At 40.5% G+C, this 22,533-nt stretch overlaps 7 protein-coding genes across 7 annotated transcripts; 6 read left to right on the top strand and 1 right to left on the bottom strand.

Moving 5' to 3' along the window:
- Positions 1-54: 54 nt before the first annotated feature.
- On the bottom strand, positions 55-5,832 carry LOC140773781 (WD repeat-containing protein PCN-like). Its single transcript, XM_073116518.1, has 11 exons — positions 5,257-5,832; positions 5,010-5,153; positions 4,001-4,304; positions 3,863-3,926; positions 3,552-3,665; positions 3,296-3,458; positions 2,704-2,854; positions 2,009-2,598; positions 1,588-1,769; positions 1,233-1,493; positions 55-633 (listed from the first exon to the last, which is right to left on the bottom strand). Exons 1-11 carry the CDS (start codon positions 5,422-5,424, stop codon positions 327-329), a joined length of 2,448 nt encoding a protein of 815 aa, XP_072972619.1. The 5' UTR covers positions 5,425-5,832; the 3' UTR covers positions 55-326.
- Positions 5,833-5,978: 146 nt separating this feature from the next.
- On the top strand, positions 5,979-7,144 carry LOC140773786 (glutathione S-transferase U17-like). Its single transcript, XM_073116522.1, is given in 3 exon segments — positions 5,979-6,459; positions 6,462-6,544; positions 6,692-7,144. Coding segments are annotated over 3 exon segments (693 nt in total). The 5' UTR covers positions 5,979-6,221; the 3' UTR covers positions 7,064-7,144.
- A 193-nt stretch (positions 7,145-7,337) lies between these two features.
- Positions 7,338-10,159, top strand: LOC140773784 (glutathione S-transferase U18-like). The gene is made up of 3 exons (XM_073116520.1): positions 7,338-7,875; positions 7,980-9,502; positions 9,582-10,159. Exons 1-2 carry the CDS (start codon positions 7,555-7,557, stop codon positions 8,361-8,363), a joined length of 705 nt encoding a protein of 234 aa, XP_072972621.1. The 5' UTR covers positions 7,338-7,554; the 3' UTR covers positions 8,364-9,502; positions 9,582-10,159.
- On the top strand, positions 9,182-9,965 carry LOC140774942 (glutathione S-transferase U17-like). The gene is made up of 2 exons (XM_073118135.1): positions 9,182-9,502; positions 9,582-9,965. Exons 1-2 carry the CDS (start codon positions 9,182-9,184, stop codon positions 9,963-9,965), a joined length of 705 nt encoding a protein of 234 aa, XP_072974236.1.
- An 827-nt stretch (positions 10,160-10,986) lies between the features above and the next one.
- On the top strand, positions 10,987-12,138 carry LOC140773785 (glutathione S-transferase U17-like). Its single transcript, XM_073116521.1, has 2 exons — positions 10,987-11,547; positions 11,631-12,138. The coding sequence occupies exons 1-2, from the start codon at positions 11,227-11,229 to the stop codon at positions 12,006-12,008; spliced, it is 699 nt and encodes a 232-aa protein (XP_072972622.1). The 5' UTR covers positions 10,987-11,226; the 3' UTR covers positions 12,009-12,138.
- Positions 12,139-18,936: 6,798 nt separating this feature from the next.
- Positions 18,937-20,473, top strand: LOC140773763 (glutathione S-transferase U17-like). The gene is made up of 2 exons (XM_073116484.1): positions 18,937-19,797; positions 19,890-20,473. Exons 1-2 carry the CDS (start codon positions 19,477-19,479, stop codon positions 20,271-20,273), a joined length of 705 nt encoding a protein of 234 aa, XP_072972585.1. The 5' UTR covers positions 18,937-19,476; the 3' UTR covers positions 20,274-20,473.
- Positions 20,474-21,467: 994 nt separating this feature from the next.
- Positions 21,468-22,480, top strand: LOC140773347 (glutathione S-transferase U17-like). Its single transcript, XM_073115846.1, has 2 exons — positions 21,468-21,875; positions 21,951-22,480. The coding sequence occupies exons 1-2, from the start codon at positions 21,555-21,557 to the stop codon at positions 22,326-22,328; spliced, it is 699 nt and encodes a 232-aa protein (XP_072971947.1). The 5' UTR covers positions 21,468-21,554; the 3' UTR covers positions 22,329-22,480.
- The last annotated feature ends 53 nt before the right edge of the window (positions 22,481-22,533 follow it).

The following is a 22,533-nucleotide window of genomic DNA, read 5'->3' as shown; positions in this document are numbered from 1 at the left end:
CATAAGGAGAACGATAAAGACGCTGGTTCATCCAAAAAAAGGGGTAAAGACTGCTTAACACCAAACCACTTGGTAGTGGATACTTATAAAATAGACCTGAAAATTTACGTGTACACTCATTTTACAAAAATAATTTGAACATTGCCCTTCTGTAATACAAACAAAATCATCCTAACATTACAAATTCTACCCCGATGAAACTATTAGTAGATATTTGACTTAGCAAGGTCCTTGCCCTTGAGGTAAGCAGGCGAATATTGAAGGGAAAAAGAATCCTAGTCACAGCCAAAACAAGAATCTCATGGTATGGTGTAGATCTCTAGCTCTCACGTTCCAAATATATGTCTGTGAACAGGAGCATCAAAAGCTTTAACCACGTCCATCCACTGCTTCTCTATTATCAAAAGCGAGTTCTCTGATAGGTGACCAACAAATAAAACTGGATCTCTGAATGTACAAATGTCAAAATTCATTTTCTTCCTTTGTCTGGGTTCTTCATCAGGAGCCTTCCGCTTCCGCTTTGCCCTCACATTTCTGTTGATGTCATACTTGTCGAATAATATATCTGAGCCATTGGGCAATTCATCATCATCTTGATCAATGGGCATGTCGAAGTCAATAAAGCACATTGCCCTGTATGGATTCCAGAAAAAAATTGGCATCAAATCATCAAAAAGTAATTAACTAGTGCATTACTTATACAGGGGTTTAGCTCCTGTATATTGTAATGGAATAAAGAAAATTGCTTGCATCCTTTTGCACAGATAACAGCACACTGAAGCAAGCATCAATGCGTAAAGTACAGTTTATATATCAATACTGCAAATATATGCAAAATGTTTGAATAATGATAAATTGGTAAGGCAGTTATTCCAAAAAAATTATAGGAATGCTAGCACTTGCACACCATGTTAACCCTTTTGTCAATCAAATCAGAATATCAAAATGCTAAAGCTGGTACCAGCTAAATTACACGAACAAGAAGTGGCAACAATCAATGGGCAAACTGTTCGATTATGCTGCCAGGAAGTTCCAAGGAAAGCTAACTAACGGGAAGCTAACCAATGAGAAGTCTCACTTTGACATTTAATCTAAAGAATATATGATATGCCCAATCAACCACTTGGTGTCTCCTAAAAGGGTTATCCAAACTAATTAGCAAACAATGCAAATTCCATAACTTGAGAAATTAAAGAATATGCATACAAGCAAAACAAAGAAGCAAGAGGTACCTTGCACTGTAAACGATAACTGAAGTTGAAGATAAGGAATGTGGAAATGAGAGAGCAATGACCTCCCCTGGAAATTCTTGAAATCTTCTAGGCAGACGGTGAGTGTGGCGTCTTGACCATTCACCTAGTTGTTTTGCTTCCACATCAAATACATACACTTCGTTCAAAGATGTTGTGATGACAAGCGCATTGCTGTTCCTGGGAGAGAACCCACCAGCAGTGACAGAAGCATCATTCATTCTATATATGAACCAGTGTTGCCTGCAAAGTATACCTTAAAGTTTTAGAACTGCAGTGCAAACAGACATAGTGGATCATACATAATACTGTAAAATTCATATCACCACTGACCTACCTTTGTATCTCAAGGTTAAATACATAGATGTCTCCATAACAATTAATTGCGGCTAACCACTGTCCATCCATACTTGTAAACATTCTTGTTATAGGTGGTTCACTAGAAGGAGAGTTCATATCATCTACCTTCCTTTGGGGTACAAAGGTGTTAACAACCTCCAACCTTTGGACATCCACCACCTGTTTCAAAACAATGAAAGGAAGAATGATTAGAACTACATGACAGATAAATATGAAAGTGGAGCAGATATAGTAGCAACTAGCAAGTTCATGGATTGTGATAATGCAAGCAAAAGAACATATGTAAACACAGAACATGGACCATGAATATTACTGGCATTCTGGTTATACTTAGCAAGCATTACCAGCCCAATATAAGTAATATGTGCCACTAGAAGCATAAAAAGACAAACACTTACATATATCTTTCTATCATGACCTGCGAGCATTAAGCTTGAGCAATCGACACTGAAAACCATACTGTGTGCACATGGCAATCCCTTAGGAAGCTGTAATTTGTCTAGGGACCACATGCCATTGCCACCTTTATGCCTTCTTAATTCAAATAGACAGGGCCTTACATGATCGGAGTATGCAAATAGCATCCCGGAGCTAGATATAGTGCTACAGAGAATTCTCCGTGATCCCTTGCTTTTAAGGCGAGCTAGAAGTTGTGCTGTTGTTCTGTTTCCAAAAGGCACATTTGGTGAAACTTTAGTATCTACTTTGACAAGCGAAACCTCTAACCAGCTAGAGGACTGAACGAGCATTATTGAAGCGCCATCCATAATGCTATTTGATGCCAACTTTACCAACACTCTTTGAGGTGCAGGGCATATGTCATGGGGTGCAAACTGGGTGAACTCTTTTGCAGAGTAAGCAAAGAGTTTGCTGTCATCTCCACCAGAAATGAGCATAGGAACACCTAAATGAGCCCATTTATGATAACTGAACTCAATGGGTTTTTCCTTCCGACGTATCTTGGCCACCTTTTCATCAGGCAAATCATCTGCAAAAACAAAATCAGCTCATAGATGGAGCAAGTAGTTCTCAAAAAAGAATAGGGAATAAAACTATAATAGTAAACTTGAATTGATGGTGGATCTTGGCAGACCTTCTCTACTAATTGGTAAAGCCATCGTTAAGGCTCTGACATCATGAGTGTGAGCTCTTACATATCCAACATACACCCATTTATTGATCTGTTCTTTAAGAAGCCTGTTTTCTCCAGAACCTTCATCATTGGACAGTTTATAAAGAGTTACCTACACAGAAATCAATGCCATCAATATACAAGTAAAAGCAGATATATCATGAACATTTTCAACAATAAAATATTGGTGCCTGACAAAATTGTAGAAGAAACATAGTCTTCTCCCAGCTAGCTGGTCCTTACTCCTTAAGACATCAAAACATTAATTTTCCCTCAAACTTCTCAACAACTTTTGCCTCTTGAAAATAAACACGACAGAGCTATACATCAATTTTATGTCTTAACTGCTAATCCTAGTCCCTAGACCAAAACAAGGAGACGAATTCTCAGCAAACTGAACATAAAAATCTCTTTGCATATGCATTTATCCACTTCTGATGTATTTCCTTACAATGCAACATCTATATCTAGAATAACAATTAGAGGTTTTTAAGAATATCAGAGCAGTTGAACGAGATATCAAACAGACCAACTACAAGAAAATGCAACCAACCTTCCCGTCTGAACCAGCAGAGAAGACCCTGTTCTGACTAGGAAGAGTTGCTAGAGCAGTCACATCACCTTTATGATATGTATGAGCTTGCAAAAGTGTTCCATGATGGCTATCCCAAAACTGAACACTCCCTGTACTGTCTCCACTAACAAGGGATCCACACCTAATAAACATATTTAAAGAAATAGATTATCTTTATAATTGAAAGAGAATTTGCAGAGAACTGAAATTCATAGCATACATAACTAGTTACTACCTTAAAAACAGTAATGACCAAACACAAAGTTCTGGTCCACTACTAATACCCCCAAGTCCAACAGTGATGCGATAAGCCTCATGAAAAGATGTAGCATCCCAGCATCTAATAAAGCTGCAAACAATAGTAGGGCAAAAATAAGAATGCAAAGAAAAGTCAGAGAACTAACCGATGAAGGAACCTCCAAAATAACTGCTTAGCTACTCAACCAAATTGAAAGGACATGGCATAAATTTACAAGTTGTAAAACTCTGTCAGTTAATACATTCAGGTTCATCACATCAGCCACTAAATGATTCCATAAAACGTACCCATCGCTACTCCCAGAAAATATTGACTTCGCATTATGGCTCCATGCAACACTCAATATGCGTCCTGCAACGATCGAAATCAGAAACACAAAGATGATACTATTGCCAATATAGAAGGGAAAGGTATACGAGTCTAACCGCTAACCCTGGGCAAAGTTCTGATATATTTCAGACCATCCTTGTCAGGAACATAATATAAACGAACGCAACCATCATCACACGCTACAGCCAAGCGTTGAAAATTTGTCCCACTATGTACAGCATGTAGCTCATCAGAGTCATCGTCATCATCAATACTACTTGATTCAGAGTCACTATGAGAATCATCATTTTTGTATTCATTGGCAGTAAGTCCTGAGTCATTTTTCCCAGAATGCACACAATCAAGGAAAGGTTCCAAAGCCATCTGCCAGAAAGACACTCCAACAGAATCTAGCACAATCTACAAGAACCACAGATAACGCTCTTTATTATCCAATCAAACAAGTCCAAGTGATCACCAAAATTTGATTTCTAGAAGGAAAATAATTTTGAAAAGGCAACTGGATTTCAAGTAATAAAGAAGAAGAGAAGCTATACCCGCCCACCCCCCGAAAAAAAAGCATATCTTGCATTAATTGAATGTTGCTTTCCCTTCATTCATTACTTCATTAGATAGTTAACCCTTTTAATTTGATTGCCGTAGTGAGTGAGATATTGCCTAAACGACGATTAAATCCTCGTAGCAATCTGATTGGCTGGCGCAAACATAAGCATGATGTTAATCAAATACAAATTTTGAATAACAATAGCTTTATAGTGAAAAGTTAGTCTTCAATATCTGGCAAATTTTGGATAAATTTTACTAGTGATAAAGCATTTCAACAAGCATAAATTATGGTAATCTATTAAAATTATGGTGATTGTACTTCTTTCTCGTTTTAAATTATTCAATTTTTCTATTCAATTAGACTATGATATTGATATAAAGAAAAGTTTTACTTAACAGTTAGCATTCATTTATTCTCACTAAAGACCAACGAAACACATTCAAACTGGAAAAGTCAATAACCTACAGTATAAAAAATTTCCTTGTGTCAGGATAACTTGGCTTTTGCCAAAACGAAGAGCATCGGAAAAAAAAAACATAGCAAACAAAATTTACTACCTTTTGCTTTAAAGAGAAGAGATCCCATTCTGAGATCGACCCATCAATACTGGAAGACAACAACCGACCCATTCCCGCCCCTTTCGGGCTTGGGTTACACCAAACAAGCGACGAAACTCTCGAACCAGTCTCTCCCTGTATCGTCTACAACAAACCAAAAGAAACCAAAAGGGTCAGATTTCTTTATACTACCTAAAACCCTGCTAAGTACTTACACACGACAAAATAAGGGGCTTCGAAATCGTACCAGCTGGCAATGCCACCCAACGGAGCCAGGAGAAACGAGCCAGATCTCAACGGCGCCATCTTCCCGTGCCGCTGCCACCTGGGAACCATCGGCGCTGGTGGCGAGCGCCACCACGCCGGATGGTTTCCACTCCACGGAGCTGCTCCTGTAGACTTGGAGCTTCTCCATTGTAGAACAGAGATCAGTGGCGAGAGCACGGTAAGAGAGGCCTCCGGAGATACTTAAGCAGTAGCTCGGAAGCGAGGTCTCCGTCGACGACTAGAGATCATAGAGGAAGGAAGAAACCCTAATCGATTGATGCAGTAGGAGAGTGTAAGAGAATTTTTAGGGTTTTGGAGACGGGGATTAGAGGGAAGGCGCGAAATGTAGATGTGAGAGATAGAGAGAGAAAGGGGAAGGCGGCGGGTCACACCGCTGAGGGTTTTGAGAGGGAGAGAAAGAGGCACGGGTACGGATCTATGTACGAGTTCTGATCCGCCAGATCGAAGCCCGTCCAGACCCGGCCCGTTATTGTCGGGCCAAAACCCGACCCGACCCCGAACTGGACCCGGTTCGTATTACGATGGAACCTTCCTTTTCTTGGGGCATAAGTTTCATTCGTTTGAATAATTTGAGCTAATTAAGGTTATCTTTATGTACTCGTGGCCCTGATACGTGAAGCGTGTATATATATCCGCCACCCATACCTTAATATCAGTGCTGGACCATGTCATAATTTTTGTGAACTGTACTCATTTGACTACGTCCTAAACTCATCCCTAAGATTCATATTGAGTTCATCGTCTTCTCTAAAAAATTAATTACTTTCTTCTATTTGTCATTTATTATATTTTAACATATATTAATTACTTTCTTCTTTGGTCCATCGTATGTATCTCATCTGCTTCTAATAAGTACCTCATCTGCCTCGCAGTACCTCAAAAGATAGGATAAACCAAAGAGTGGAATAGTGAAGGCAGTGAGCAATGGAAGGTGGCGGCGATGTGAAGCTAGTAGGAGCATGGCCGAGCCCATTTGTGATGAGGCCGAGAATAGCACTAAACTTGAAGGGAGTTGAGTATGACTTCTTGGAAGAGCAATTCCCGGCTAAGAGCGAGCTACTTCTCAAGTCTAATCCGGTATACAAGAAGGTACCTGTACTTATCCACCAGGATAAGCCCCTATGCGTGTCTTTGATCATTGTGGAGTATATCGACGAGGTTTGGGCGCTTCTGGACCCGCTATTCTGCCCACTAACCCGTACGACCGCGCTATCCACCGTTTCTGGGCCGCCTATATCGACGATAAGGTACTCTTATTCGTTTTCTTAAGCGTTATTCTTCTATATTAATCTTTACCTTGGGATAAATTTTATTTTTATTTTTTCAAAATAGCCCTCCATATTGGGTATCTATTTGTAATTTTTCATATATAAAAATATGTATGTGGTATCCAGTGGTTCCCTTCAGCTGCAGCGATTGGAAAGGGAGAGGCCAAGACAGAGGAAGCCAAGGCAGAAGCCATGGCCCAGATGCAGTCAGGGCTTAAGCTATTGGAGGAGGCCTTTGCGAAGTGTAGCCAAGGGAAGAGCTTCTTTGGTGGAGAGACCGTAGGATACCTTGACATAGCACTTGGGAGCTTCTTGGGATGGATCAAAGTGTTAGGGCTGATGAGTGGCACCAAGATACTGGACGAGGAGAACACCCCTCTCCTTTTTGGATGGGCAGAGAGGTTTTGTGCTCATGATGCTGTTAAAGGAGTGATGCCAGACGTGGAGAAGCTGGTGGAATTTGCCAAGGTACTACAGGCAAGTGTCAGTGTGAACTGATTAAGCACCCTCGTGTATATGATGTTTTAAGTACAGAGACAGAATAAAGATGTGTGAAGTGGAGTGTCTCTTATTCCTTAACCGTGTCTTTGTTGTTATTATCAAAATTAATCAAGCTTTGATTAATAAGTAAAGCTTCCGCCTTAGTTTTCAGTAAGTTTGGGCTAATTCAAACCACTTCTTTTTAAGCTATGATGCACTTTATGGCATTGAAGTAAGAAGACTTGTTCTTATTTAATTGGATCTTCCATGTGCGGCAGCAATTACACTACATCAAGACTTTCAATAGAAACCAAGTCATAACTCTAAGCATGGGCCCTCTTTGGGATACATGTGGCTCTTCCAGGCGCCAGCCACAGTTGATATTACATTCTATCATTTGTGATCAGTCGTCTCAAATAATATCTAAAACTTCTCCTCCTCCTCTTACACTATCTACATAAACAAGCATTTCCAATCCCCCACCTAAGCAACGTACGCCAAGATAAGCCATGGAAGGAGAAGATGTGAAGCTACTGGGGTTATGGGCAAGCCCATTTGTTATGAGGGTGAGAATAGCGCTAAACTTGAAGGGAGTCAAGTACACCTACTCGGAGGAGAATCTTAAAGCAAAGAGCGAGCTACTCCTCAAGTTCAATCCGGTATACAAGAAGGTACCGGTACTTATCCACGAGGGTAAGCCCCTATGCGAGTCTTTGGTCATTATGCAGTATATCGATGAGGTTTGGGCCGCTTCTGGCCCCGCTATTCTGCCCACTAATCCGTACGACCGCGCTATCCACCGGTTCTGGGCCGTGTACCTCGACGATAAGGTATTTATCCAGCATAGATGTCTTCTTGTATACGAGCTTTTGTTCGAATAATTAATATTAATATCTCATCCATTTTTGCGAACCAAAAAAAAAAATGGTACTAGTGGCTCTCTGCGGCGAGGGAAATCATTACGTTGCAGGCGAAAACGGAGGAAGCGACAGCAGCAGCCATTGTCCGGATGCAGACGGGCCTGGAACTATTAGAAGAGGTCTTTGACAAGTGCAGCAAAGGGAAGAGTTTCTTTGGTGGCGATTCGATAGAATACCTTGACATAGCACTAGGAAGTTCCTTGAGCTGGATCAAAGTGATGGAACTGTTGACTGGAGCAAAGATAATGGATGAGAATAAGACTCCACTCCTTGTGAGATGGGGGGAGAAGTTTTGTGCTCACGATGCTGTCAAAGGAGTGATGACAGATGTGGAGAAGCTACTGGAGTATGCCAATGGACTGCAGGCTTTCTACAGGAATGCTCTTCCAGCTCAGTGAAGTGGTTTCATTGAGGAGATAGAGAGAATAAATTAAGATTGTATGACATCTGCTTCTTGTTATGTATGTTCTCCTTAGTAAGATCACATCAATTTGATGGTTTAGAGAATAACTTTTTTTCTTTTTTTCTTTTTTGAAGTGTGGATTTGTTAAACTTTTCTTTACCACTATGTTAGTTCCTGAGGTAGGGATCCAGTCAGAGAGAAGGGAAGAGGACGACTTATTGTTTTAGAATTTAGAGTCACTTAAGAGTCGCAGGAGGAGATGGCGCGAAAGTTGTTGGGAGACAAAGAGGGCGGAAGGCGCCGCGGAGGGTTTCGACTTCCAGAGGGGAAGAAAGAGGCACGAAGTTGGGTTTTAATATCGGATCTATGTACTGGTTCGCATTTGCCAATCCGAAGCTCGTCCTGACCCGACCCGCCAGACCGTATTTCTTGGAAGCTTCCTTTTTCTTCGAGTTTTCCTACAACGATTCGAGTCCAACAAAGTTGTTGTACTTGCTTTCAAACTTTAAACCATTTTCTCGGATAGAATTAAATAAAAAAAATCCATTTACTTGGCGTGGAAGTACGAAGCCTTGACCCTTCCTTCTTCTTGGTTCTTCGTGTCTGAGCAGTTGACAGGTTTGGTATCGGATAAAAAGGGCCGTGTGATATCATGGTATACGTATGCGATGCAGTGTTTAATTGCACTGTGTTATCTTCTTCTTCTTTTTTACTTTTCCCTGAGTACCAGTTCTACACGTAACTCTCCTATATATACATAAAAACCTCCAATCCCCCACATCTAAATCAAGATAAGCAACGCCAAAATAAGCCATGGGAGGAGAAGATGTGAAGCTACTGGGTTTATGGGCAAGCCCATTTCCGATGAGGGTGAGCATATCACTAAACTTGAAGGGAATCAAGTATACCTCTTCGGAGGAGAGTCTTGAAGCTAAGAGTGAGTTACTCCTCAAGTCTAATCCGGTGTACAAGAAGATACCTGTACTTATCCACAAGGATAGGCCCTTATGCGAGTCCTTGATAATCGTGCAATATATCGACGACGTCTGGGCTGCCTCCGGCCAATCTATTCTGCCGGCCGATCCGTATGACCGCGCTATCCACCGGTTCTGGGCCAAATATTTCGACGAACAGGTATTTATTTAGCAGACATACCTTCTTATATATGAGCAATATCTCATTAATTTGTGCAAAATAAAAATTGTGCTACCAGATTATCGCTACGACGGGAGCAATCATTCGAATGCGGGTAAAGACGGAGGAAGAGATAGCAGCAGCGATAGCCCAGATGAAGACAGTCCTGGAACAATTGGAAGAGGTGTTTGAGAAGTGCAGTAAAGGGAAGAGTTTCTTTGGTGGCGATTCGATACAATACCTTGACATAGCACTAGGGAGTTTCTGGAGCTGGATCAAAGTGATTGAACTGTTGATTGGGTCGAAGATACTGGAAGAGAAGAAGATTCCACTCCTTGTGAGATGGGGAGAGAAGTTTTGTGCTCATGATGCTGTTAAAGATTCGATGCAAGATGTGGAAAAACTACTGGAGTATGCCAAGCGACGACAGACTTTCTTCGAGAATGCTCCTCCAGCTCAGTGAATTGGTTTTGTTGAGGAGATAGAGAGAATAAATTAAGATTGTATGAGTTCGGCTTGTTGCGATGTACGTCCATTGAAGTAAGTTTTTCTCCCTAGATCTATATAATTAAGGGAGAAAATCATCATTATATATATAATTACCAGATTTAATTTACTTAAAATTTACGGATCTCAAATAGAACTGAAAATTTGGCATATCTTTCTCAAAGTGAGTCAAAATCTAGTTTCGTATTTGGATTTGGATTTGCAAGTGATTGTAGGGTTAGAAAGGAGAGCATTATAAGTACTAAGAACGGAAGACATATTGCGATGTTCGGCTACACATTCAGAGGCATATCTTCTACATCGATCTCTACTCATGGTCCTTTAGAGGAGCTGATTTGTTGTTGGGCATGTAATGGTTTTTGGTGCAACCATGATATTAGCTCATCTTTTTTCTTTCTTCTCAATCTAGGAATCATCATCTTTTTTGTCAACAAATTACGTTCACCAATGAGACTCCTCTTTCCTCGGTTCAAGAGTGGCTTTCCTTAATAGTCCTTGGTCAACTAGTGGAATAATCATGTGGGTTTCGGGGGTAGAAGAGTTTAGAACTTTTGGTCCTCAATTTGACCCTTCTTAGATCACCCGCAACAATCCGACATTTTGCTACATTATCATTTGACTCAAAGCTGAGATAGTTTGAACAAGGATGATGGAGATGGTTTGTCCGAATGTTACAATGGACCTAAATAATGAAAAAACATATCTTGTATTAATTGAATGTTGCTTTCCCTTAATTTATTATTTCATTAGATAGTTAACCCTTTTAATTAGTGAGATATTGGCTAAACGACGATTAAATCCTTGTAGCAATCTGATTGGCTCGCTCAAACACAAGCATGATGTTAATCAAATCCAAAATTTGAATAACAATAACTTTATAATGAAACCCAACGATTTGAGTCAACCAAAGTTGCTTGTGCTTGCTTTGAAACTTCAAACCATTTTCTTGCCGTGGAAGTACGAACACTTGACCCTTGTTCGTGGTTCTTCGTGTCTGAGCAGTCGACATTTTTGGCCATGTGATGTCACGGTATACGTATGTGATGCATTGTTTAATTGCACTGTGTTTTTTTTTCAAACTTTTCCCTGAGTACCAGTTCTACACGTAACTCTGACGTCTTTTCTCATCAAATAACATCTAAACCTATCTCCTCCTCTCCTGTATATACATAAAAACCTCCACCTCTAAACCAAGATAAGCAACGCCAAAATAAGCCATGGGAGGAGAAGATGTGAAGCTACTGAGTTTTTGGGCAAGCCCATTTTCGATGAGGGTGAGCATAGCACTAAACTTGAAGGGAATCAAGTATACCTCTTCGGAGGAGAGGCTTGAAGCTAAGAGTGAGTTACTCCTCAAGTCTAATCCGGTGTACAAGAAGATACCTGTACTTATCCACAAGGATAGGCCCTTATGCGAGTCCTTGATAATCGTGCAATATATCGACGACGTCTGGGCTGCTTCCGGCCAATCTATTCTGCCGGCCGATCCGTATGACCGCGCTATCCACCGGTTCTGGGCCAATTATGCAGACGAACAGGTATTTATCCAGCATACATACCTTCGCAATATCTCATTAATTTTTGCAAAAAAATAAAATGACAATAATAATTGTTCTACTAGATTTTCGCTATGTTGGGAGCTATATTGTGTGCGAAGACGGAGGAAGAGATAGCAGCAGCCATATCCCAAATGAAGGGGGTCCTGGAGCAATTGGAAGAGGCGTTTGAGAAGTGCAGTAAAGGGAAGAGTTTCTTTGGTGGCGATTCGATACAATACCTTGACATAGCACTAGGGAGTTTCTGGAGATGGATCGAAGTGATTGAACTGTTGACTGGGTCAAAGATACTGGAAGAGAAGAAGATTCCACTCCTTGTGAGATGGGGAGAGAAGTTTTGTGCTCATGATGCTGTTAAAGATTTGATGCAAGATGTGGAGAAATTACTGGAGCATGCCAAGCGACTTCAGGCTTTCTTCAAGAATGCTCCTCCAGCTCAGTGAATTGATTTTATCGAGGAGATAGAGAGAATAAATAAATTAAGATTGTATGAGTTCGGCTTGTTGCGATGTACGTCAACAATTTTTCTCCCTAGATCTATTTAAATAAGAGAGAAAATTATCTATCTATATATATATATAATATTATATTAACTACCAGATTTAATTTACTTAAAATTAACACATCTCATAGAGAACTGAAAAATTGGCATATCAAATGGAAAGTTTGTGGCCTTTGTTTATTGGCTTGGAATGCTTACTAATTATAAGTAGTTTCGAGAGGGACACTGTTCAAATGTGCACTTATCGGGGGTCTTATTCTTTTAGTCACGAATAAATTATCCAGAATATATTCCGGACTGTCCGGATTGGATGGGATCGGACCGGACCGGGGATGTAATATATATCATCCGTCCGGTCCGAGTCGGTTGGATTTCACTCACTCGCTTCCCGTTCGTGCCGCCATGTCAGGCGTCTGTCAGGTTAGTTTTTATAGCCGAAGAAATAACCGCGTTGCCGGACGACCTCCACCACCTCCCGAACGCTTCCCCTCCTCGTCTCGACCTCTTCGCTTTGCACCGAAGACCGCTTCCGAAACCCTATAATTTATTATTATTATTTTTATTATTATTATTATTATTATTGCCGTTACGTGCTCTCCTCTTCTTCCCTATCCCATTTCTTCTCCGAAATTTCTCAATCTCCCCCTTCTGATCTCTTATCTTCGACCCCGCTCTGGGAGGAAGGAATGTTGGTCCTGGATCTGGAATTGTAAGGTCGATGGATTTGGGGAATCGGATGTAAAGAGATTTTTCCTTCTTATCTCATCAATTAAACAGCTTACATGCTTTATATAGGATGTGTACACATTAGATCCATAATTCATGGCTTGAGATTTAAATCCCATCATATACGGATATCTATTAACAGCTATTAACATAATCATAGTTGACTAACAGAATCAGTTAAGGGATCATATCAGATTCTTTTCTTTAACACTCCCCCTCAAGTTGGAATGTATATTGATTACATTCAACTTGTTGAGCAATGCCTCAAACTGTGTAGAGTTCAATGGCTTGGTGAATAAGTCCGCTGGTTGATCACCGGTACGGATGTATGCTGTCTTAATTTCTCCTCTCTGCACCCTTTCACGAACTACATGACAATCAATCTCTATATGTTTCGTGCGCTCGTGAAAAACTGGGTTCAAAGCTATATGTATAACAGCTTGGTTGTCACAGAACAGCTTAACTGGTTGAGCTTGACACACATTCAAATCTTTTAATATACTTTGTAACCAAGTTACCTCACAGCATGTAGTAGCCATGGAACGATATTCTGCCTCCGCACTTGAACGCGCCACTGTACTTTGTTTCTTTGTCTTCCAAGAGATTGGTGCATGTCCAAGTAGGATGCAATATCCAGTCAAAGATCTTCTTGTGTCTTTACAGCGAGCCCAATCAGCATCACAGAATGCTTTCAGCTCTAGTGGTCCTTTGGAAGGTAAAAGAATCCCTTGGCCAGGTGTGTGTTTGATGTACCGCAGGACCTTGTGTGCAGCTTCAAGATGAGGTTGTCTAGGCTTGTCCATGAATTGACTTAATATGTGAACAACGTACACAAGATCTGGTCTCGTAATTGTGAGGTATATTAGCCGCCCTATAAGTCTCCGATATTGGGATGGATCATGCAATAATTCACCACTTGTTTGTGTTAATGACAAGTTCTGATCAATTGGAAAACGTGAGGGTTTAGCACTAAGAAAACCTGTGTCTTCAAGAATTTCTAAGGCATATTTCCTCTGACACAATGCAATACCTTGCTTAGACCTTGCAACCTCAATGCCAAGGAAGTATTTTAGTTGCCCCATGTCCTTTAGTTTAAACTGGCTTGAAAGAAATTGCTTGGTATCAGTGATGTCTTCCAAATTGTTTCCTGCCAAGATCACATCATCAACATAAACTAGTAATGCCGTGAATCTACCTGAACGATTTCGGACGAACAATGAATAATCCGACCAAGATTGGTGAAATTCAGCTGATTTGAGGGCTGTTGATAGTTTAAGAAACCACTGCCGTGAGGCTTGCTTCAAACCGTAAATTGATTTGTGAAGCTTGCAGACTCGAGTCTCCCCCTTTCGTCCGAAACCAGGTGGAAGCTTCATATATACTTCCTCAGAAAGATCCCCATTGAGGAATGCATTGTTAACATCAAGTTGATGCAAATGCCAATCTTGTAGTGCGGCAAGGCTAAGAAGCACACGTACCGTCGTTAACTTGGCAACTGGTGCAAATGTTTCTCTATAATCAACCCCCTCAACCTGGCTATAACCCTTAGCCACCAACCTCGCTTTGTAACGATTAAGTGACCCATCTGGATTCAATTTGAGCTTGTACACCCACTTGCAACCGATTGATCGTTTATGAGATGGCAAAGGGACCAAACTCCAAGTGTGGTTTGCTTGAAGAGCTTGAATCTCTGTATGGGCGGGTCGACCGGCGTGGTGGTGAGATAGGTGGTTCTGCTGTTTGAGTTAGTGGAAGCAATGGTGTAAGGGATTCACTAGTAGAATGAATTGGTGAGTTAGTAGCGGAAGCTGGATCTGGTGGAGTATGTTCAGGTAGTGGGACCCTAGAGTTGGAAAAAGATGGAACTAAGAGTTCAATATCAGAGGAGTGTGACTGTGTTTGGGGTTGAAAGATAGGCACATTAGTTGGAGAAGTCGAGTGAGAGTTGGACTGAAATGGGAAAATATCTTCAAAAAATACAACATCTCTAGAAACAAAGACTTTGTTTTCTGTTAGATCATAAACTCGATAACCTTTTTGACCATGAGGATAACCTAAGAAGAGACATCTAGTTGCACGCGGCTCAAATTTTGTGGGTTTGGAAGGGTGAGTTGACATGAAACACAGGCAACCAAAAACGCGTAAGTGGGAGTAATTAGGTGGTTTATGAAAAAGCTTTTCAAATGGGGTTTTGCCTTGAAGAAGTGGTGTGGGAGTCCTATTAATAAGATATGCAGAAGTGAGTATGGCATCTCCCCAAAAATGCTTAGGTAAGTTGGCTTGAAAAAGAATCGCTCGAGCAACGTTCAGCAGATGCCTATGTTTGCGTTCAACGACACCGTTTTGTTGTGGTGTGTTGACACAACTAGTTTGATGAACTATTCCTTTTGATGAGTAAAAATATTCGAGCTTAAACTCAGGACCATTGTCACTACGCACAATTTTTACTTTCTGATTAAATTGAGTTTCAACCAACTGAATGAAATTGACTAGGAGGTTTCGTGTTTCTGACTTATGCTTCATCAAGTATACCCAAGTGCTCCTAGTATGGTCATCAACTATGGTAAGAAAATATTTTGCACCAGTAAGCGAAGGTTCATGATAGCCACCCCAAATGTCAACATGTATTAGATCAAAAGCAGACACACTAGAAATAATACGTAAGGGAAAAGACATCCTAGTTCGTTTAGCCAAAGGGCAAATAGGACACTGACTTGCATCGCAAGATTGATTTATGAAGAAGGGAAATAAGGAAGAAACTTTGGTGGAAGGATGGCCGAGGCGTTGGTGGCAAAGGTTGGGTGTAGGGCGGTGAACCGAGTTGCATGTTCCTTTCTGTATTGGATTGAGGCAGTACAGTCCCTCCCGTTCAGTTCCCGTCCCAATCATCTTCCCCGATCGTAGGTCCTGTATGAAACAGAAATGTCTAAGAAAGATGGTGATATAGAATGAATCAAGTGCCAGTTTGCTAATAGAGATTAAGTTCAAATAGAATAAAGGCACACATAGGACATTATGGAGAACGAAATCAGGAGTAAAAACTATTTTGCCAATATGAGTGACTGAAGCCATAGTACCATCTGGTACTTTGACAAGACGATTATGAACAGGTTTTAAAGAAGTGAGAAGAGAATGAGCATAAACTATATGATCACTTGCACCACTATCCAATATCCAGACATTGTCTTTGCCATTTTGAGTGATGGAAAAAGCTTTACCTGAGAGCTCATCATAGTTTGGGACATTACCAACATGATTGACCTTGGCTGCCTTATTTTTACTTAGCAACTCGACCAGCTCCTTGCATTCTTCCTGTGAGAATGGAAAATTGTTTCCATCAAATTTCTTGTCATACAAGGAAGCCACATGGTTCCCTTTTGAGCTTCCGTGTTCTCCTTCCATAGCAGCCTTTCTTCTTCTACAAAAATCATAGGTATGGCCTTTTCCACCACAAAAGGTGCACTTGAGATGAGTCCTGCAATTCTTGGTTCTATGATTAGTCATGTTGCACTTTTCACATCTCATTTCAAACTTTCCTGCATCATAATCACGACCTCCATTCTTAACAACAAAAGCTGCCACCTCTGGTTGAGTAATTGTCCTTCCATTCGAAGCCTCTGCTTGCTTTTCATGGCGCAATGCCATTGCATATGCCTTATTCACACTTGGCAGTGGATCTATTGCCACTATGTTGCTTCAGATTGTAGCATAGTTGTCATTGAGTCCCATTAAGAACTTCATGGTCTTCTGGTTCTCCATGTACACCTTGATCTCTTTGGCCGCGTCACAGCTACAAGGTGGAATCTCATAAAGTGCATCTCTCTCATCCCAAAGACTCTTGAGTTTGGTGAAGAATGATGTGACTGAGCCAGTGTCTTGTTCACAGCCATGGATCTTATTTTCTATGTTGAATAGTTGAACAGTATTTGTATGGGAAAAGCGCTCTTACAACTCGAGCCACATATCTCTTGCATCCTTGCAGTGAATCATGCTGCTAGAGATGTCTTTTGACATTGATCCTAGCAGCCATGTCTTAACCAAAGTGTTGCAGCGATCCCACTGTTGTTGTTCTTCAAGCCTGATAATTGGCCTATGAATGGATCCATCTATGAACCCTTTTTTGTTTTTGATTGTCAACGCCATACTCATGGATTGAGACCATGTTGTATAATTGTCTTCCATCAACGGTTGTGATACGAGTACTGCACCAGGTTGATCTAAATAATGGAGAAATAAAGGATGGTTGGGATTTTGCCACGATTCTGAGACTCTCGAAGAGGACAAAGATCTGCCATGTTCAGCAAGATTTTGTTCTTCCTCGCTTGCCATGGAGTATTGTGTTTGTGTAGGATTTTAGGCCTCCAAGAGCTTTCGCTCTGATACCATAAAGAGATTTCTCCTTCTTATCTCATCAATAAATCAGCTTACATGCTTTATATAGGATGTGTACACATTAGATCCATAATTCATGGCTTGGGATTTAAATCTCACCATATACGGATATCTATTAACAGCTATTAACATAATCATAGCTGACTAACAGAATCAGTTAAGGGATCATATCAGATTCTTTTCTTTAACAGGATGAGGTGTAGGTAGGAGGAGGGAAGCGATAGCTTCTGCTTTTGCCGATGATGGCGTTTTCGCCTGTGAAGTTCATGTTCAGGTTCTTGGTGGCTTGCGCCGTCGGATGGGTCGTATTCGTGTAAGCTTTTGGTCGATCTTCTCTTGTTCTTACCAGTTATTGATCCATTGCAAAATCTTATGAGAAGTCGATGTACTCGTAATGTGCTAATTAACATGGACTCTTTTTTGTTGATACAATAGTTTGATTTATAATTTTGTTCTATTTCTTTCTGTTTGGAGTCTGGACTTAACTTGTACATTTGAATGTTGTAGGTGCCAAAAGCTTCCATTGAAGTTAAGGATCTTAAGATAGACATGTCTAAAGGTGGAGGATCAAATCCTATTATCAATGTTAAGATTCACCTCATACCTTTCCTTGTTCGAATGTGTGATTCACAACTCAGTTCTGGGCAGTCATCCAGTTTTAATCAAGTGGACAGGTTGGTCACTGCACAGACATGTTCAGCTACAGAGGGATATGAATCTCCTCCTTTCATATGTGAGGACTTACTGGTTGCTTGCGAGTTTGGTCATCACAGGTCAGTTGTTCTGACCTAAACTAGTGGACTCTTATCATTGCGGTGACTCTCAAATGTACTCATTTGAATGTTTTCATATAACTGAAGTAGTTATTAAGAACTTAATTAGTAAGCATTTTGTAGCTCTATCTGAGCAGAAGGTTATTACAGAAGGCGTCAATCATTCTGCTGTTACCTAATAAATAATAACTACCTACGAAGCATTTGGCAGATGCTTACTTTCCTTAACTGTTTAAAATTTTAATCCTACAGACTCTTTAAATTAATCTAATGACACAAAATAAATTTGATGCAGGCAATATGTAACACATAAAGTTAGTAAGCTATTTCCTTGTGCATAATAACTAGTACATGAGATCGGTTGGGTTGCATACTTGCATTCCTTTCAGGTTGCGTCCTTCAATGAATTGGATAATCTTAATCTTTCAGACTGCAATCTCTTGCAATCCAAAAACCTTGCAAGGTAGCCCAAGCTTAGATATTCTGTTTCCTTTCTGCACTTTGGCTTACGAAGAGTTCAATCATTCTTCCTTCAGCTTCTCTTTCTCTCATGTTAATCCACCTCCTTTTCTTCTGCTTTACAACCAAAAATACATGTTCTTAATTTCCTATAATTTCTTGTATATCTATATTATACTGTCGATTTCTTATTATGGATGAGAATAAGACTCCTCTCCTTGTGAGATGGGGGAAGAAGTTTTGTGCTCACGATGCTGTCAAAGGAGTGATGACAGATGTGGAGAAGCTACTGGAGTATGCCAAGGGACTGCAGGCTTTCTACAGGAATGCTCTTCCAGCTCAGTGAAGTGGTTTTATTTGAGGAGATAGAGAGAGTAAATTAAGATTGTATGACATCTGCTTCCTGTTATGTATGTTCTCCTTAGTAAGATCACATCAATTTGATGGTTTAGAGAATGACTTTTTTTTTTTCTTTTTTTCTTTTTTGAAGTGTGGATTTGTTAAACTTTTCTTTACCACTCTGTTAGTTCCTGAGGTAGGGATCCAGTCAGAGAGAAGGGAAGAGAACGCCTTATTGTTTTAGAATTTAGAGTCACTTAAGAGTTGCAGGAGGAGATGGCGCGAAAGTTGTTGGGAGACAAAGAGGGCGGAAGGCGCCGCGGAGGGTTTCGACTTCCAGAGGGGAAGAAAGAGGCACGAAGTTGGGTTTTAATATCGGATCCATGTACTGGTTCGCATTTGCCAATCCGAAGCCCGTCCAGACCCGACCCGCCAAGCCTTGACCCTTCCTTCTTCTTGATTCTTCGTGTCTGAGCAGTTGACAGGTTTGGTATCGGATAAAAAGGGCCGTGTGATATCATGGTATCCGTATGTGATGCAGTTTTTAATTGCACTGTGTGTTTTTTTTTTTAAACTTTTCCCTGAGTACCAGTTCTACACGTAACTCTGACTTCTTCTCTCATCAAATAGCATCTAAACCTATCTCCTCCTCTCCTATATATACATAAAAACCCCCAATCCCCCACCTCTAAACGAAGATAAGCAACGCCAAAATAAGCCATGGAAGGAGAAGATGTGAAGCTACTGGGTTTATGGGCAAGCCCATTTCCGATGAGGGTGAGCATATCACTAAACTTGAAGGGAATCAAGTATACCTCTTCGGAGGAGAGTCTTGAAGCTAAGAGTGAGTTACTCCTCAAGTCTAATCCGGTGTACAAGAAGATACCTGTACTTATCCACAAGGATAAGCCCTTATGCGAGTCCTTGATAATCGTGCAATATATCGACGACGTCTGGGCTGCTTCCGGCCAATCTATTCTGCCGGCCGATCCGTATGACCGCGCTATCCACCGGTTCTGGGCCAAATATTTCGACGAACAGGTATTTATTTAGCAGACATACCTTCTTATATACGAGCAATATCTCATTAATTTGTGCAAAATAAAAAATAAAAGTAAAAATTGTGCTACCAGATTATCGCTACGACGGGAGCAATCATTCGAATGCGGGTAAAGACGGAGGAAGAGATAGCAGCAGCGATAGCCCAGATGAAGACAGTCCTGGAGCAATTGGAAGAGGTGTTTGAGAAGTGCAGTAAAGGAAAGAGTTTCTTTGGTGGCGATTCGATACAATACCTTGACATAGCACTAGGGAGTTTCTGGAGCTGGATCAAAGTGATTGAACTGTTGATTGGGTCGAAGATACTGGAAGAGAAGAAGATTCCACTCCTTGTGAGATGGGGAGAGAAGTTTTGTGCTCATGATGCTGTTAAAGATTCGATGCAAGATGTGGAGAAACTACTGGAGTATGCCAAGCGACGGCAGGCTTTCTTCGAGAATGCTCCTCCATCTCAGTGAATTGATTTTATCGAGCTGATAGAGAGAATAAATTAAGATTGTATGAGTTCGGCTTGTTGCGATGTACGTCCATTCAAATAAGTTTTTCTCCCTAGATCTATATAATTAAGGGAGAAAATTATCATTATATATATATATATAATTACCAGATTTAATTTACTTAAAATTTACAGATCTCAAATAGAACTGAAAAATTGGCATATCTTTCTCAAAGTGAGTCATATATATATTTGGATTTGGATTTGGGAGTGATTGTAGTGTTAGAAAGGAGAGCATTACAAGTACTAAGAACGGAAGACGTATTGTAAGGTTCGGCTACACATTCAGAGCCATATCTTTTACATCGACCTCTACTCGTGGCTTTTTAGAGGAGTTGATTTGGTGTTGGGCATGTAATGACTTTCAGTGCAATCATGATATTATCTTTTTTTTTTGTTTCCTCTTAATCTAGGGATCATTATCTGTTTCATCAATCAATTGCGCTCGTCGATGAGACTCCTCTTTCCTCGATTCGAGAGTGGCTTCCCTCCGTAGTCCTTAGTTAACTAGTGGAATAATCATGGGAGTTTCAGGGGTAGAAGACTTGAGAACGTCTGGTCCTCAATTTGACCCTTCTCAAATCACCCTCAACAATCTGGCGTTTTGTTACGCTATCATTTGACTCAAGACTCAAATAGTTTGAATAAGGATGGTGGAGAAGATTTGTCCTGGTTCAATGGACCTTGATAACGAAAAAACATATCTTGCATTAATTGAATGTTGCTTTCCCTTAATTCATTATTTCATTAGATAGTTAACCCTTTTAATTTGATTGCCATAAGGAGTGAGATATTGGCTAAACGACGATTAAATCCTTGTAGCAATCTGATTGGCTCGCGCAAACACAAGCATGATGTTAATAAAATCCATAATTTGAATAACAATAACTTTATAATGAAACACAACGATTTGAGTCAACCAAAGTTGCTTGTGCTTGCTTTGAAACTTTAAACGATTTTCTTGGCGGGGAAGTACGAACACTTGACCCTTGTTCTTGGCTCTTCGTGTCTGAGCAGTCGACATTTTTGGCCACGTGATGTCATGGTATACGTATGTGATGCAATGTTTAATTGCACTGTGTGTTTTTTTTTTTAAACTTTTCCCTGAGTACCAGTTCTACACGTAACTCTGACTTCTTCTCTCATCAAATAGCATCTAAACCTATCTCCTCCTCTCCTATATATACATAAAAACCCCCAATCCCCCACCTCTAAACGAAGATAAGCAACGCCAAAATAAGCCATGGAAGGAGAAGATGTGAAGCTACTGGGTTTATGGGCAAGCCCATTTCCGATGAGGGTGAGCATATCACTAAACTTGAAGGGAATCAAGTATACCTCTTCGGAGGAGAGTCTTGAAGCTAAGAGTGAGTTACTCCTCAAGTCTAATCCGGTGTACAAGAAGATACCTGTACTTATCCACAAGGATAGGCCCTTATGCGAGTCCTTGATAATCGTGCAATATATCGACGACGTCTGGGCTGCTTCCGGCCAATCTATTCTGCCGGCCGATCCGTATGACCGCGCTATCCACCGGTTCTGGGCCAAATATGCAGACGAACAGGTATTTATCCAGCATACATACCTTCGCAACATCTCATTAAATTTTGCAAAAAAATAATAATAATTGTTCTACTAGATTTTCCCTTCGATGGGAGCTATATTGTGGGCGAAGACGGAGGAAGAGATAGCAGCAGCCATATCCCAGATGAAGACGGTCCTGGAGCAATTGGAAGAGGCGTTTGAGAAGTGCAGTAAAGGGAAGAGTTTTTTTGGCGGCGATTCGATACAATACCTTGACATAGCACTAGGGAGTTTCTGGAGCTGGATCAAAGTGATTGAACTGTTGACTGGGTCAAAAATACTGGAAGAGAAGAAGATTCCACTCCTTGTGAGATGGGGAGAGAAGTATTGTGCTCACGATGCTGTTAAAGATTTGATGCAAGATGTGGAGAAATTACTGGAGTATGCCAAGCGACTTCAGGCTTTCTTCAAGAATGCTCCTCCAGCTCAGTGAATTGATTTTATCGAGGAGATAGAGAGAATAAATAAATTAAGATTGTATGAGTTCGGCTTATTGCGATGTACGTCAACAGTTTTCTCCCTGGATCTATTTAAATAAGAGAGAAAATTATCCTTATATATATATACAAAAGCCCATTTATCGCACTGGTCTCAAAAACTCAATATTATATGATATTATCTTAACTACCAGATTTAAT

This window comes from Typha angustifolia, chromosome 13 (genome assembly GCF_048772165.1).
Source record: "Typha angustifolia cultivar Huaian chromosome 13, ASM4877216v1, whole genome shotgun sequence".
Taxonomy (NCBI): domain Eukaryota; kingdom Viridiplantae; phylum Streptophyta; class Magnoliopsida; order Poales; family Typhaceae; genus Typha; species Typha angustifolia.
Note: the sequence above shows the minus strand (reverse complement) of the source record. Positions and strands in the feature narration are given on the sequence as shown.